This window comes from Leptinotarsa decemlineata, unplaced genomic scaffold (assembly GCF_025532065.1).
Source record: "Leptinotarsa decemlineata unplaced genomic scaffold, Ldec_3_MD MMD2_tig00000090_RagTag_RagTag, whole genome shotgun sequence".
NCBI classification, from domain to species: Eukaryota; Metazoa; Arthropoda; class Insecta; order Coleoptera; family Chrysomelidae; genus Leptinotarsa; species Leptinotarsa decemlineata.
Genome location: NW_027412541.1, coordinates 1,617,949 through 1,633,914, shown reverse-complemented (window position 1 = coordinate 1,633,914; position 15,966 = coordinate 1,617,949). Strand labels below are relative to the sequence as shown.

At 37.1% G+C, this 15,966-nt stretch overlaps 2 protein-coding genes across 4 annotated transcripts in view; both read right to left on the bottom strand.

Moving 5' to 3' along the window:
* LOC111514388 (very long chain fatty acid elongase AAEL008004) overlaps positions 1–15,966 on the bottom strand; it is a 201,237-nt gene that overhangs the window by 53,930 nt on the left and 131,341 nt on the right. The window lies entirely within an intron of this gene.
* On the bottom strand, positions 11,811–15,467 carry LOC141481219 (uncharacterized). Its single transcript, XM_074172421.1, has 2 exons — positions 14,749–15,467; positions 11,811–12,102 (listed from the first exon to the last, which is right to left on the bottom strand). Exons 1-2 carry the CDS (start codon positions 15,465–15,467, stop codon positions 11,811–11,813), a joined length of 1,011 nt encoding a protein of 336 aa, XP_074028522.1.

Below are 15,966 nucleotides of genomic sequence, written 5' to 3'. Positions count from 1 at the left end.
TATTCATTTTGAATTATATGTGTATTTCACTTTCTTGTTGAATTTCCGAAAATATATTTCTCTGCATCATGACATTTGTATCTTCATCGTCGGTTACTTAAAAGATAGTAGGAATGACCATTCAGAAACTTAATAAACATGACAATCTATACATAGGACTGCTTGAGCAAGCAAAAGTAGGGTTGCCACCTTTATTTTACAATTGAAGTACATTTACTACAGCTTTACTAAGTAAATTTACCGTGTGGCTACAAAAATGACAATGAATCATAATATCATTTTCTCAAACCATTGGAATGCTGAAATAACTGCTGATAGGTGACCAATTTAATAATAATGTATCAATGCACAGCTAATGGGATATTAATCTTGTTCCCACATGGCAACCAAACGACCAATCAAATCATGCGAAATGAAGTATTGTTGCGTAGTTGATTGTTCTCATTAAATATAATAACACGAAATACGACATGTTGAAAATATTACACCCTCTGTCAAACTTGATAACTTCTAGTGAAAGATTTCACCTGAGTAATTTCATGTTTGGTAATGTCAAATTACCATACCTAGTTATAGTTCGTTCAGTATCGTCTGAGATTAAAAGAATTTCAAGTATGCAAACATGTCGCTACATCAAAGAAAGCAACATAGTCGTCTCAAGCAAATAGCACTGCAATTCACCCACAAAATCATTGAGATATGTCTACCCTCTATATCCCTTGAGGACGCCGCTAACGAACCATTAAAATAGAGATATGCGACAAAGAACGCGAAAACACCGACAAAGAATGCGAAAATATCGCCAATAGAACCGCTCGATGTTTTTTCTGATATTACGTTTGAGATAATATTAATAGGCATCGGACTGGGGGTATTAATATAAAATTTCCATTGATATATTCTGTATGATGAGAAGATAATTAAAATATGGTGAAAACTAATTTTGTTTGGATATTTTATTTTGGAAAAGACAATTTAAATTTGAAATAGTTTTTTATTATTTAGAATTGTTACCTTCTACAGATCTATAAAGTAATCAGAATATTAAATTTACAAATAAATACAAATATAGAAAGGGCAAAAAGTTAATGCATTTGATAAATTAGCTTTTTGGACAAAAAATTTGTCATTAACTTGAATTTAAAAAATTTTGCATATTAAAATGAATATGTATCATCTGGCGATGTTTCAAAGACTCTATCCATTTTCTTTATCCAACCTATTTAAATCAATACATTATAATTTGTAGTTATGATTCGTCTTTTGATGTAAATAAATTTGATATTATTATTATCATTGACACTGATAATATCAAATTGATCGTCGGTATGATAATGAAGATGGATAAAGTATTCAAAACATCACCAGATAAGTATACAAATAGAATAGATTTCGGCGGTTAGAAATTTGAACATCTGATTTCGAGTTGAACCGCGTTAAAAATTTTGCGTTGTTCGACGTTTCGGCTTCGACTTTGACATTTTCAGAAAGTAGAAAAGTGTGGCTGCACTGAGAGATACACTTTATGTATTCTTGTTGGTTTGGAAATGAAGATTCATATTCCTTATTGGATTTTATAGTTGATTCAGAAACAATTTTATAGATTCAATGTGAATACTTACTTCGAATAAGACATTGCGATAACTTTAATCTGAAAAAAGTCTACAGGGATTCGTTGAATGATTCTTCACTGCATGAATCAGTTTCATCAGGATTTATGACAACTGGAATAATTTTTTCTGATAATGAGTCTATGCGATCATCCAGATCCCACATCTCTACTTCGATTCTGATTGTTTTGTGGATACATTTTTCCCAAGCTTTTTGGTCGACTGTTTCCAGAGCACTGTATAGGTATTTCTTTACTTAACACAGCTTGAAGGTCTCATTATTCCTTGCGATGAATCCTTTAACTTGAGCCCAAATCAACTGTATTGGATACAATTCACAGTAATAAGGCGGCAACCGAAGAACCGACATACCTGACCAATTTTGACATACTTTAACATGGTCGATTCAAAAGAAATAGCTTTCATTTGTAACCACTCAGTAATATCTGCTTTCTTTCAACACGACGACGGCAGCTTCTCGACTCGTCTACTGTTGTAACTTGTGGTACCCATTACTATTACGGATCTCTGCTGTGGCATCCATTTCTTGATGATAGTCTCCATTTTCATTCGATTCAAACACCATCAATCCGTCTTTCACGAATCCTTCATTGCTGCCTATGTGAGTGATGATAAGACGACGATCTTTTCCAAATGGAATTTTCAAACCAGTAGACCAACCTTCCATTAAGGCTTGTCTTCCACTTTTGATGTACTGATCTTGCCAAACCTTCGAGACGGTATGACCCTCATTGACCCATCTTTCCCAAATAAAAAATAGATTTACCTTGTGCTCTGGCTTTCTTTATTTCTCTTAAATAGTTTCTTCTCCATTCTACAATCTCCGATTTTTCTATTAACAGGCTTTCTCTATCTTCCTTTCCAAAAGTGAAAGTCAGCTCATGTAATCCATAATCGAGTTCCTCTTGTATCAGGAAAAAAACTGTCTCCACGAATAACTGACAGAATTTTATTCAATGTAGGTATTTCGTTTTTTATGTGAAAAAAGTGTACTGTTCTCCTAATAGAATTCTTCACTTCTTCATCGATAACCAAACACTTTTTACCAGTGGATACTTTCGGCTCGAAAAAGTTGTTGTTTTACTTGAGTTCCTTGAGAATTTTAAAAATTATCGATCTATTGACACCGGTTATACTCGCGCATTTTTGCACTACTTCCTTCTTACTTTTTATTTCGGGCGGATATTGTATTCTTAAGGAATTATATACATTAATACAATTGTTTTTTCATTTATATTCAATGGTGACAATTACTAGCTTCCATGCTGTATAGCGTTTATTCAACGCGCTCTCGAAGTAAACTTAAGAATATCACGAATAATCCCGCTAAAATGCCAAGTCGGTCTTATTGATGGGTGCGATGTGTCTGTTGACAGTATAATTCAAAGGGATATCTATTTATATCGCCTTCGAAAAAACAATGTTTTTTTAATCCCCTTCAACTAAATACCTATTTGTTGGAGAATGTCTTGGTTACTACTGCACATATTTCAACATTTGTCATAGTAGATTTGTTATTTTGTTTGTTATGAATGATATTTTTCAAGAATAAATAGTCGTATAAATTCATTTACTTAATTCGTTGAGAGTAAATAATTTGAATGCAGTACGCCTTATGGTACTAATATATATACATATATATATATATATATATATATATATATATATATATATATATATATATATATATATATATATATATATGTATATATAAATCAAGAATGAAATAATTCGTGGACACAACACTCAAAAAATATGGGCAAACCTATCCTGAACCCGGATGTCACGCAGGTAGCTATAGCTGCCTACGTGGTCATGTTAGATGTAGCCTAGGAATTCTAGGTCTTCTAACTGAAACTACAAATGTGCGGTTGGCTTCTGTTGTTGACTCCGTGCGTATGTGTTGTTTCCTGCTTTCGGCAAACAAGTGTTGCCCATCTTCACATTTGGCTGCACCGCGCTGATGAGGCCAATAGCCCGAAACACGTGTCCGCGGTTTGCCCCTTCTATAGTCTCTCTCATTTCTGAACAGATTATAGTCGAATGACAGGGCCATTTCATTATTCTCTTACCAGTAGCAATTGAAAAAAAATTTTGAACGATAAGAAATCGAGTCAGAGTACTTAGCAAATCTAACAGTAGTGTTCTTCAAAGTTCTGAATTTCACGTAATTAACACGTAAATTAACAATTTTTTCATATCTTCATCAAGTATAATGAGGAGAATTAACATGTAACTTGAATTAACACATGCAATAAATGCACCAAAAACTGAACAGATATAACATTGGTAGTTTTATACAGTTGAGTCAGGTAAGGAAGTATGCTGTCTTTATTCGAACCACACAGAGCAGAGACTTCTGGTAAACATATCATATTCTCGACAAAATAATCTACCAAGGATAATTAATTGAAAATTGCAGTAAATTGATACTGCGGTGATAAAACCGATTTTTTGCGAATGCATTCTGCACAGTTATTAACTAACCGAAAACGTTTCCTCGCACTCCTGATTTGGGAGTAACTATCATCTTTCATTCATTTCAAGTTGCCTAAAATACCTTCCTTAAATTTTCATCACAATTTGGAATACTATCACTAGTCTAGACTTTGGACTTGCAATATGTGAGTATCAAATATGTACACCTAAACATAGTAACAAAAATAAAAAACGTTTGTCACATTTTTCAATTCCAACCACCACATCAATGCCGCCATCACTAACTATTAGCCACTCAAGAACGAATGGAACCAAACTTGCACAGATAGGGTTACATATTTGAGTCTTCTTGGTATTGAATTCTGAACAGAAGTGAGTATAATTTCGAAACATGCGTCGTAATCTTGATCATTTTTCAAAATTATTTTGAATAATTCAAATCACCTCTTCCTGTATTCTTAATCAAAATAAAACATGACTTTTCCATGAATATTATCATAGATATTTTGCTGTGAAAAAGTTAAATTTATTGAGGAATAGTACCTGGAATGTAAATTAAATTTAATTTCTCTGAATATTCCTGCCATCAATTAAGTTTTCAAAGATTTACTTGGGAACCAATTTTGTGCATGAAAATTTCAAGAAAGGTCAATAAAAAATTCTTATTTCTTCCACAAGAAATGAAAATTGAAATAATTTAAGCCAAGTTACTTCACGACTTTTCATTTGTTAGTATCCACAATTGTCTTCGGGTGATGAATGAACTTATTCCTCCGTGAGATGACCTCTTCCCTCTCACCGCTTCACTGGTTTGGCGGGAGCTGATCGTTTGGTGGGGGTTGGCCGTTCTCCGCTTGATTATGGGTTTCCATATGTTGCGTATTTTCCTCTAGATTGACTGAATGGGTTGTTGGACAACATATATGCGTCTTCTTTGAATTTCCTCCTGAACCAGTGTTCCTGGTTTCTCCTCGCTGTGTGTGTTTCTTATGTTCGGCAATGCAAACTTTCAATGACCTTTTAGTTTCATCGATTTAGAATTTTTCGCACTCACATGGTACCCAGTAAATACAATTCTTGGAATCGCAGTCCACTTTTGTTGGCCTGGTTTTCGTGAGGCTGCTATGGATAGTGTTTCCGGATCTGAAGCAGGTTCTGATGGTACTGGTTTCAAGTACAACATCAGAACCTGCTTGAGATCCAAAACACTATCCATTGTAGCCTCACGAAAACCATGCTACCAAACTAAAACTGCGATTCCAAGAATTGTATTCACCGGATACCATGCGGGTGCGAAAAGTCCTATATCGGTGAAACTGAGAGGCCATTGAAAGTCCGCCTTTTCGAGCACAATACACACACAGCGAGGAGAAACTAGCAAATCGGGAATAGCAGAGTATGTTTGGACTCATCAACATAACATCAAGTGGTCCCGAGCTGAGAATATCCATAGAGAAGAATACTGGTTCAGGAAGAAATTCAAAGAAGAAGTCATATATATGTTGTCCAACAACGCATTCAGCCAAGCCAGCGTAGAAATACGCAACATATGGAAACCCATATTCAAGCGGAAAATGGCCAACTCCCGCCCAACGGGAGTTGGACGGGAGGCAGGCTTGGAATCTTTCAATTTCTATTTAATTCTTATTGTTCAATTTTCAATTGTTGCTTATATTTTATTTTGATTTCATTTCAGGGGTTTTTTCCTTAATATAATTGTTATTTTCAGCTCTTCATTTGAATTTTATTGATTCGAAGTCCGAACTAATGAAATTCACCATGAAACATTGTCAACCACTTTGAAATAAACGATTTCTTACATAAGATGTACTCGCACAATCTGAAACAATGGAATAAAAATTATAATGAAGAACTTGAATAGCTTTAGAGAGGACAAACTTCTAGTTCACCCAGATGATTTACTTCGCAAATTATATGTAAATTTTCAATTTTCAATAATCAAAAATCACTTTATTGTTTTTCAAAATATTTCCCATGAAGATCTATACACTTTTGCATGCGTTTGAACCAATTGTCGAAACACTTTTGCCACTGTGATTATGGTATCTCCAAAACATGCATTCTGAATGCAGCAACCGCTTATTCAGGTGTCGAAAAACGTTGACCTCTCAGTTTGTTTTTTACGTGCGGGAATAAAAAGAAGCCATTCGGTGCCAAGTCAGGACTATAAGGCGGGTGACTCATCAAATCGATGTTTTGGGTGCTCAAAAATGCAGTTGTTTGAGCCGATGTGTGAGCTCACATTGTCGTGGTGAAGAGTGATCCGTTTTCAGCGGTTGGTTTTCCTGATTTCTTGGAAGACAACTGGCAAACATGGTTGTGTACCACTCAGAATTGACTGTTCTGCGTTGTTCTAGTGGTACGGTTGCGACATGTCCAGTTTTTCCGAAAAAACAGGCGATCATTTGCTTGGAAATGCTTCGTGCGCGAACAAATTTTGTTGGATTTGGCTCATCTTGAAACAGCCATACAGTTGTTTACTTTTGGGCTCATACGAAGCACCGCGATCGTATTTTTTGAGCATTTCCTTCGACCAATCGACACGAGCCTTTTTTCGAGCGATTGACAAATTGACAACGCGAACAAATTTTTTTGACAGTCAAATGTTTATGCAATATTGAATGTATGCTGGTCCTACTAATGCCTAAGGTTGTTTCAATCTCACGATAGGTCACATGAGGATCTTGCAATATCAGTTCGCGCACAGCATCAATGGTTTTCGTAACAAAAACTGATTTTGGACGACCTTCATGAAATTTGTCTTGGAGTGAATTACGACCACGATTGAATTCACCATACCATCGATAAACACTGGTCCTTGATGGGGCATGAATTAAGTTCATCCATGCACTGTTGCTGAATTAATCCACGTCGAAAGTTGTGAAAAATAATCGCATGAAAATGTTCACGATTTAATTCGTTTTGGGCCGAGATGAATCTTTTGAGTTACTGTAAACAACACAAATAGCGCGCGTATGTCAAAACGTTCTGAGTACGTATAAGCTCAAAAATTACCAACTTTACGATAGAGCTGTCAGTTGCCAGATTGCAACACTAGGGTTGGCAAATCCCGAAACATAAAAGGCAACCCTCGTACCTTGATATGGATAACAAATGAGAGGGCTTGATTGGTAGAACAGTAGTACCTACACTTTGAAAAAGTGGCAAATTCAAGATGGCCGCAGATTATATATCACCTTGTAATACTGAGGCACTAATTGAACTAAACGGAATGAAAAGAATTGGGTAAAACAATTAGAAATTGAAAACTTGAAAATAAAGTAAGTAAAAATATATGTTAGACGGTTTAATTAAAAAAAGTTGATATTGATGTAGATATTGCACTGAAAATAATTCGGAAGCTCCTTGGTAGCAGTCATCACACCACTCTCCTCAGCAATCTACGGTATTGATCAGATGAAAAAATAATAAAATCGTTGGGCGTAGTATTGCATAGTCACTCAGGTTACGCTACGCTCAACGATTTGATTATTTTTTTATCAGATCGTAGATACCGTAGATTGCTCGTCAATACATCTGACGATTATCTTATTCAAATGCCATTGAAACAATGATTTAATATTTTTTACTCGGTAAAAAAATCATCACAGTAAATTTTTTCCAATGACTTTTTCATGCTGTCTCTTTTAGCTCCACCGATAACGGAGACGCTGACGTTCGGAGCTGTTATGTGTTAGGGAAAAACTATTATTGTTATGATTTTCAGCCGGTATAATACGACTCGTTAAGCTGTAGCGCTCCTCCACCCGGATAAGATACTGTGTAAATTCAAGTATCTTTCACAAAAAAAAGTTCTATTTATCAGTTACTTGTCGTATTCAATATATTCTTTAGCAAAAATAAAGCTAAGAAACTATACAGCTAAGATGAATTTTGCAGTATTTTCATTTTGCAATATTCGCTTCTTCAGATAAGCCAAAATTAATAAATACAAGTTACTAATAAACTGAATATTTTTCTTTATGAAAAACACTTTTTATTTACGCAGTAACTTATCGAAGTGAACTAAAACAACTGTAAAAAGTCTTCCATTAAAACTTTTATATTTTTTTAGATTGTGAATCCATCGCAAAAATTACTATCAATCAATACTGTTCATTTCCTATCGTATTTATTGTTGAATCCATGAACAAATCTGGATATGCGTTCTCTTTCAAAACAGATTTTATCAATAACACCACAAGGTAATTCAGTTGAAAGAGTCAGGTGGTTAAACTCCAACTCGATGGCAATTAAATGAACAAATAAATGGTATATTTAAATCCGAAAGGCCATCAAAGTCTAAAAGGTCAGGCGCAGATTTATGTGGGTTGTATTCCTTGGTTGTATTCCTTGTATGACTTGGTGTGAAGTAATACAGGATGATTCCAAAGAGTGTTCAAACGCTACGATTTTTTGCTGTGATTCTGATTCTGGAATGGACATTCCCGATGTTTTTATGCTCTTTGATTCCTATTCTAGTTGCTACTTTTCATTCAATCTCAATCGACAGAATCTTTGGAAAATAGTAACGAGTGACCACGAAATCATTGATTATTTAGTTGTCGAAATGTTGTCAAAATTGTGAAATTGTTGTTATCAAGGGAAAGTCAGCATTTCTGTCCTTGGATTTGATTCTCCGCATTTCTGCAGATGCAATTATTCGAAAACAATCCTCCACCTTTCGAAAGTAACGAGGGATACATCTTCAGATCGCCGGCTGGCGTTAAACGCAGAAACGTGGAATGATAGTTTGGAGTTGAAGAACACAAACTAAAGTCGCCGGCGGGCGTTAAACGTAGAAAGGATTTCCGAAACACAAGGTGTTTCGGAAGTGAAGAGGATGAATATTTCGGAGAGGAATATTCCAACGTGGGATGTTTCATCGAGGGATCGCCGGCGGGCGTTAGGTAGAAACTACGTTGGACAGTTTGAAGTTGCAGAACTCAAACTAGGGTCGCCGGCGGGCGTTAAACGCGGAAATGGAAAAATTGAGTTAGGATACGACGCAGTAATGGACGTCCGGCGCCAGGCGTCGCGATGCCCCCAGAATGTAACCCTTAGTGGTACCTGGGAGGAGAAGGAGGTTGTACGCACAGGCGCGTACTCTGTCCGAGGGGAGTCCAAAACTGGCGTCCTAACGGAAGAGTTAGTGGGTGGTGGAAGGCCAGGGGGCCAGTCCAAAGCCGAGAGAGGCATGGGGATGGCTTCATGGCGAGGCCAGTCTACCACAAGGACTTCCTTCTCAGCGCAGCTGAAGGAACTGATCCAACAGATACGAGCATACAACCAGCTAGCCAGACATACGAAATCCGACGTCGCACCTCTACACGAGCTGGACCTCGAAATGCAAAAAAAATGTAATTGCTGTATACATTCTCTCCCTCTCTCTTTTCATTATTAAATTATTATAAATGAAATATTCTTCATGTACTTATTCTATCAGATTTGTGGAATAACTTTAAGAAAAAATTTCTCCACGTCCCCTAAAGAATAAAATATACCAGATTTGACATGATTATATAAATCGAGTTATTGCAGATAACGACACAGTCGACTTGTAACGTCAACAACCTCTGTCCAGAAATGCATTAAAAGAAAAAGCGTAAATCACAACCAACAGTCAAAGGCAAGGTCATTTTGCGAATTCATATTCAAATATTAAATTTATATATGGATATGAAACTCTTTAACTTACTTCCTAAAATAAAATCTTGTAATTTCTTGTGAATAAATTTGAATAAATTTGTAGTTGAGGTTTCTTTCGATTTATTTTTGAAAATTTCAACGAAACTGTAAAAAATAGGTAAAAATAATATATAACATACTACCGAAGAAATCGGAGTATGTCAATTCATTCGAGAAAATTTGTCATTCTCGAAGGGTACCTCCCAAGTTTGGGTTGAAAACACTTGTCTTCAACTCCTCACTAGCACCTATTTGAATTTTTGAAGACGAAAAGTCACGCTTTTATCGTACAAGATTCCTTTTTACCAGAAGAAAGGTGTTGATGGGAGGACCGATATTTCGAAAAATACAGGATTGAATCAAATTGGTTACAGTAGATGAATTTAATCATAAGTTACTCTTCTGAAAAGAATACTTATAAACTGTGTTTTTACATATTACCTTCTAGTGATGCTTTGCAACTACTTAACGAACTGGAATATATTCTTTCTGAATAATCTCCATAAGAAAAATTATTTTAATTGGATACCTAAACATAACCTACGCAGAACAAAACACATGTTTTAGTTAAATTATCTGAAAAAGCAATTTGTTCAGGCCAGTCTCAAATTACCTACACTGTAGGTTATGAATTGACACGTATCAGAAAGCAACTACTCCTTTGGCTAATACCACGAAGTACTTTGGATTATGTCTGACGGATGTCCGTGCAGGATTTTTCAGTGAAGTTACTGTAGCATATGGTGTTCGCGATATAACTGCCGCAATCGATTTTCAATTATTGAAACACACTTGCAGACCGATTTCGGACTGTTTGGCCACTGATCAGTGCAAGGTAGTGTCTATTATCAACACTACCTTGCACTGACGAGTGGCCAAACAACTTCCGACATAATTTCGTTTTCACAAATACGTAAGTGAAGTGTTAACCTTAAGTACACACTTGTTTAATGACTGTGCGCAAAATCACTTATGGAAATAACAAAAAATTACGAAGCGGGGTACGCTGCGTGGAAGCATTGAAATACAGCAAGTACCGGCAGGAATAAAACAAACATACACAAACTCGTTTATCTCATTTAACTGCTCGATCACAGCATACCTAACAAGCTGTGGCTGAGCAAGTAAAAACAAATAAGTATATTTCAGTATATGTATTACGAAGATTAGCGAATCAGAGAAAACGAAAGAAAGGATAGCTAGTAGGCGGAGCCTACGCGCGCGCGCCACTTAGGGATAAATATAGACGGTTTCGCAGGTTAGAGCAGGTGAGTCTGACTCTGAGCGTAGTAGAGTACACATCGAGCGTTTCGACGGCCTGAATTATTGGAAGTTGGCTAGCTACATCTTTTGGAATTGTAAAGGAGTCTTCGGCAGTAGTTTCTTTATACTGAGATTGGGGAAGTAAAAACAAACACCCCAAATTACTTCCCGAAGTGAATTCGATATAAATAACTGCCGAAATTGCCTTTTTCAAGGCAACAACACCACTGGAGTTTTTCCAAAGAGGAGTTTTCCTAGGAGGTTGGACGTCCAACTATACATCTATATATATATATATATATATATATATATATATATATATATATATATATATATATATATATATATATATATATACATACCGAGGTATACATATACGTTCCCATTATTATACCAAGGAGATTTACAGGATAACGAAACCCTAACAGTGTCTATCAGGAGCTGCAAACATACTATAAACTGAACTTGTTAGTTCAAACTTGTCCTTTTTAGGACTACCTTATAAAAAGAATTCGCAACCTGCTACTTCGGCGTCACGCCGCACCGAGGGACCCACTAGCCGGCCTTCTTGGACGTATTTGGCCTACCCAGGCTTGAATACATCGGAGGGTACGCCCACCCAGCATATCTAAGGGGCAGTCTACGTGGGCTGTCCCATTGCACTGATATCTGGGGGCTTTAAACCGGCCGTGCGCCTCCGGAGGCGGTTTCTTTCCTTCGGGCTTAGGGAGTTAGGTAGGTCAAACCGCGATAGTGTGTCGGCTAGGTTTAGGGACCGTAGGGAACCCTCTGGTCCGGCCCAGTGCCATCGTGGTGGCCAGTTGTACCCCAGCCCGTTAGACAGCTAGTTTGATAGGGAATATATAATAAATTCGGAGATCTTGTGCATAAAAGGAAGATCGCAGCAATGCAGGGAACCCGCGACGCTCCGGACTCGGGAATGAACTCGGGAAGCGAGGACGGAGCTCCATATAGACCCTCCGGCGGCCCAGCACCTGCCGGCTCTGGTCTGCGTGCGACAGGCGGCCCAGTAGCGGACGGTCCTTTACCACTCCATTTTCTTTATATGAAATAATGATGGTCCCAGTCAAATATCTTCCTACGCATTCCAAAATTGTATTATATAATGTCGATACGAATACTGTTTAACAATTTAATTCCATCATTTGTAAACACATAGGTGGAAAACGGATCAATTACTGTTGAAGACGATCCTTTCAAGCAAGATGTGAAGCTTCTGCTGTGGAATGGAAAACAAAACATTTTGTGTCAATTTTATCGCAGTCGCTAACACGTAGAAAACCTGTACTAACAAAAAAAAGTGAGAGCTACACACGTCGTCGCAAAATTTAAATAAAAAAAAAAATCTTATGATTTTTTTTAAACTGAGTGTCTTATTGTAAGCTACATAGGCATTGTAAGGTTCGGACGAAGACATTTTTGAATTTCAGTGAGCATTATGCAGTGCAGAAGTTCAATAAAACTCCTTCAAACATGACATTTCACACAATAATATTTGGAAAAGTTATTTTATTTTCTCAAAAAATCTCTTCGTCCAAACCTTTCATGCCCTTTTCTAAATATAATGAAATGAGCAGAAATCCTTTAAACATATCTGTCATTACACATTTTGATAAAGCGTACGTGTCTGTAGGCATACCCGGCAAAACCGGGCCTGTCACTCTTAAATCACATCAGCGCCCCCAATTTTTTCTGGGCTCCTTACCGCCTTCCTCTAGGCCTCCAGCGACCACATGGGGACGTTATAGCCCACTTTGGAAAAGACTGTCTTAGACTATGTGAACATTGAAGTTACGAATATCTTTATTATTATATGACACAAATATTACCCAACTGCATGAAACATTATTTTCCATAAAAAATAAAAGTCTAGCTGTTTGCATGAAATTTCGATGAAAATTCTAGAAAATAATCGTATAAGTCGTATAAGAATACTCGGTATATTAGTTTGTCTAATAAATGATTCATTCGTATTAGAAATAACACGTTAGAAGGCAAGATCTCGTTAATCCTTAGCTCGCGCAAGTTTCGACTTCTGAGGGTTGTCATTCGAAGGAGTGCGACAGATGCTTAACGGAAAAACAGATTTTTAAACAGAGGAGGAATTTTTACAGTTTTTTTTCAAGAAGTCAATTGTGTTAGCATTGCCAAAGGGAGAGGTCATCAATGGTCCATCGCGTCTTCGTACAATTTCTCTCAATGGCTGAATTGATAGAAAAATTGGTTACAAGACTCCTTTGCTTTCTGAATGAAAACGAAATAATGAGTGACTGTCAGTTTGGTTTCCGAAAGCAAGCATGCTTTCATTTCTGTACAATGTTTATTCCAACATAAATGATAAAAAACAATGTATGCGGTCTTCTGTGATAAAGCCAAAGGATTTTATTGCGTGAACCATAAGATATTTTACGAAAAGTCAGTAGATACGGAATAACTGGATTGAGTCTCAAGTAGTTTGCGTATTACTAGCAGATCACACCCAGATGGTCAAAACCACTTCATAATCAAATGAAGGTCTCACAAAGTTTACATTAATGACCTATCGTCTGTCAACATCCAAGGTAAATTTACTTTATTTGTTGATGAAATCAAAATTTCATAGCATGCCCCTAACAACCATATGTTGCCACGAAAGTGAAAAACTGGTTTGACTTAAATCTTGAGCTTGAATTCATCAAAAACAAAAATATTAAAATTAAGGAGATAATTTTTCAAAATTAAATAATAATCATATTTGTTGAAGGTACTAACTGTTTCGGTTGAATTTGGTGTATGTGTATTCAGTAACATGTTATAATTACAGGGCTACATATATAGCCTAGATGATGATAGCATTAACCTTTCTCGACATATATATATATATATATATATATATATATATATATATATATATATGTTGATGAGGCCTTGCCTTTCGATTTCGATAGCTTCCCTGATTTGTCGAATTCTTGGCTTTTGTAGCTGTGCTATCTGTTTTGTGGACTCAAAATTAATCTTGTGACCTGTTTGTAGATGGTGTTGAAAGAGGGCAGAGGAGGTTTGTTTTGTTCTTATCGAGTTTTTGTTCTCCTGGGTTCTGGCAGATATACGTCTGTTGGTCTGACCGATATATTGTTGACCACAGTCCTCGCATGTGATGCTATATACTCCTTGGTTTTCTTGGGAAATTCTCTCTTTCAGTCTGGGCAGCCAACTGGATATCGTTTTGTGCGGTTTGTAGGTTGTCCGGATGTTTTTACGTCTTAGTATTCTCCCGATTTTGTCGGTCACACCTTTGACATAAGGTAGTGTCACAGATTGTCTGTCGTGTGGAGAGTCTTCTGTCGATCTAGTGGATGTTTTTTGGTTCTTCTTTGTCTGTCGATGGCCTTTTGAATGATCTTTGGTCCGTAGCCATTTTGTCGCAGAGCATTTGTTCAATTCTGTTGCCCTGTTTGTTGGTTCTGTTAGGCGGAAACTGCGGGATATTAACGTGTTGGCTACGGATTGTAGCTGGGTAGGGTGGTGGTGTGATGCTGCTTGTAGGTAGCGGTTGGTGTGTGTGGGTTTTCGGTAAACTGTATAACCCAAGTTGCCAGTTGGTTTTCGTGTTATAAGTAGGTCTAGGAGAGGTAGCTGCCTGTTCTCCTCTCTTTCGGTAGTGAACTGGATGCGGGGATGGATGTTGTTCAGGTAGGTCACAAACCGGTCTAGTTCTTGTTTTCCGTGGGGCCAGATGATGAATATGTCGTCTACATATCTTTTCCACAGGGTCGGTTTGAGGCGAGCGTTGTTGAGTGCTTCTTTCTCGAAGTGCATCATGAACAGGTTTGCGATCACGGGCGATAGGGAGGAACCCATCGGAGCTCCCTCTACCTGTTTATAGATCTGGTTGTCTAATATGAAATAGGTGTTTTTAAGGAAGTGCTCTGCTAGATCCGTGACATGTTGCGGAAAGCTATGATCAGTTCTAATGGTGGCTAGGGCTTCGTTTATGGGTATACTCGGGTAGAGGGATTTTATGTCTAGGCTGGCAAGGATGTCGGTGTCGTTTAGTTTGATGTTTTTAATGATATCCACCAAGTGCTCTGAGTTTCTCACATAAGATTCTGCCAGCTCCGTCTTTGGTTGCATGATTTTGGATAAGTATTTCTCTAGATTTTGTGTCGGTGAGTTGATGGCACTCACTATTGGTCTTAGTGGAACGTCCGTCTTGTGAATTTTTGGAAGGCCATACAACTTCGGGCATTTGCTGGACTTTTCTCGAGGTATGGTTTTCTGCTCGATTTCCCGACCTAGCTTGAAAGACTGGATTTTGGCCTTTGTGGTTTTCTCTAAATATGTCGTCGGGTCTCTGGCTGATGGTTTATAAGAACCGTCTTGGAGGATGTTCATCATCTTTTTCTGATAGTCCGTGGTATTCATGACTACTGTCGCATTGCCTTTGTCTGCCGGTGTTATTATAATGTTCTTGTTCTTTTTCAAGTTCTGAAGGACATCTCTTTCTTTCCTTTATATCTTGAACTATTGTTCTTGTTGAACTGAAAAATAAAATCAACAGGATCAACGACCACAGCATCAAAAATTCAATGGAACTCACAGACAGAATCTCTACGACAAATGTCAGTCCGAACACTAAACTGTTCTCGTTCGACATGAAAAACATGTACTCCAACATACCAGTCAACAAAAGTATAAACATCATATCTGAGAAACTAAAACACCAAAACATAGACAAATCCTACATAACCCTTTGAGTGGCAAATTGGTAATTCTCAATTTCTTCATAATTTATTGGTTGGTAACCCTTTCAAATGAGTATGTGAGGAACATCAAATAAAATTTAATTTTTTTCATTTATCCCCACCCCTAAAAAAATGGTGGTATAGCATGGATACCACTATCACTCTCGGCATACTACCTT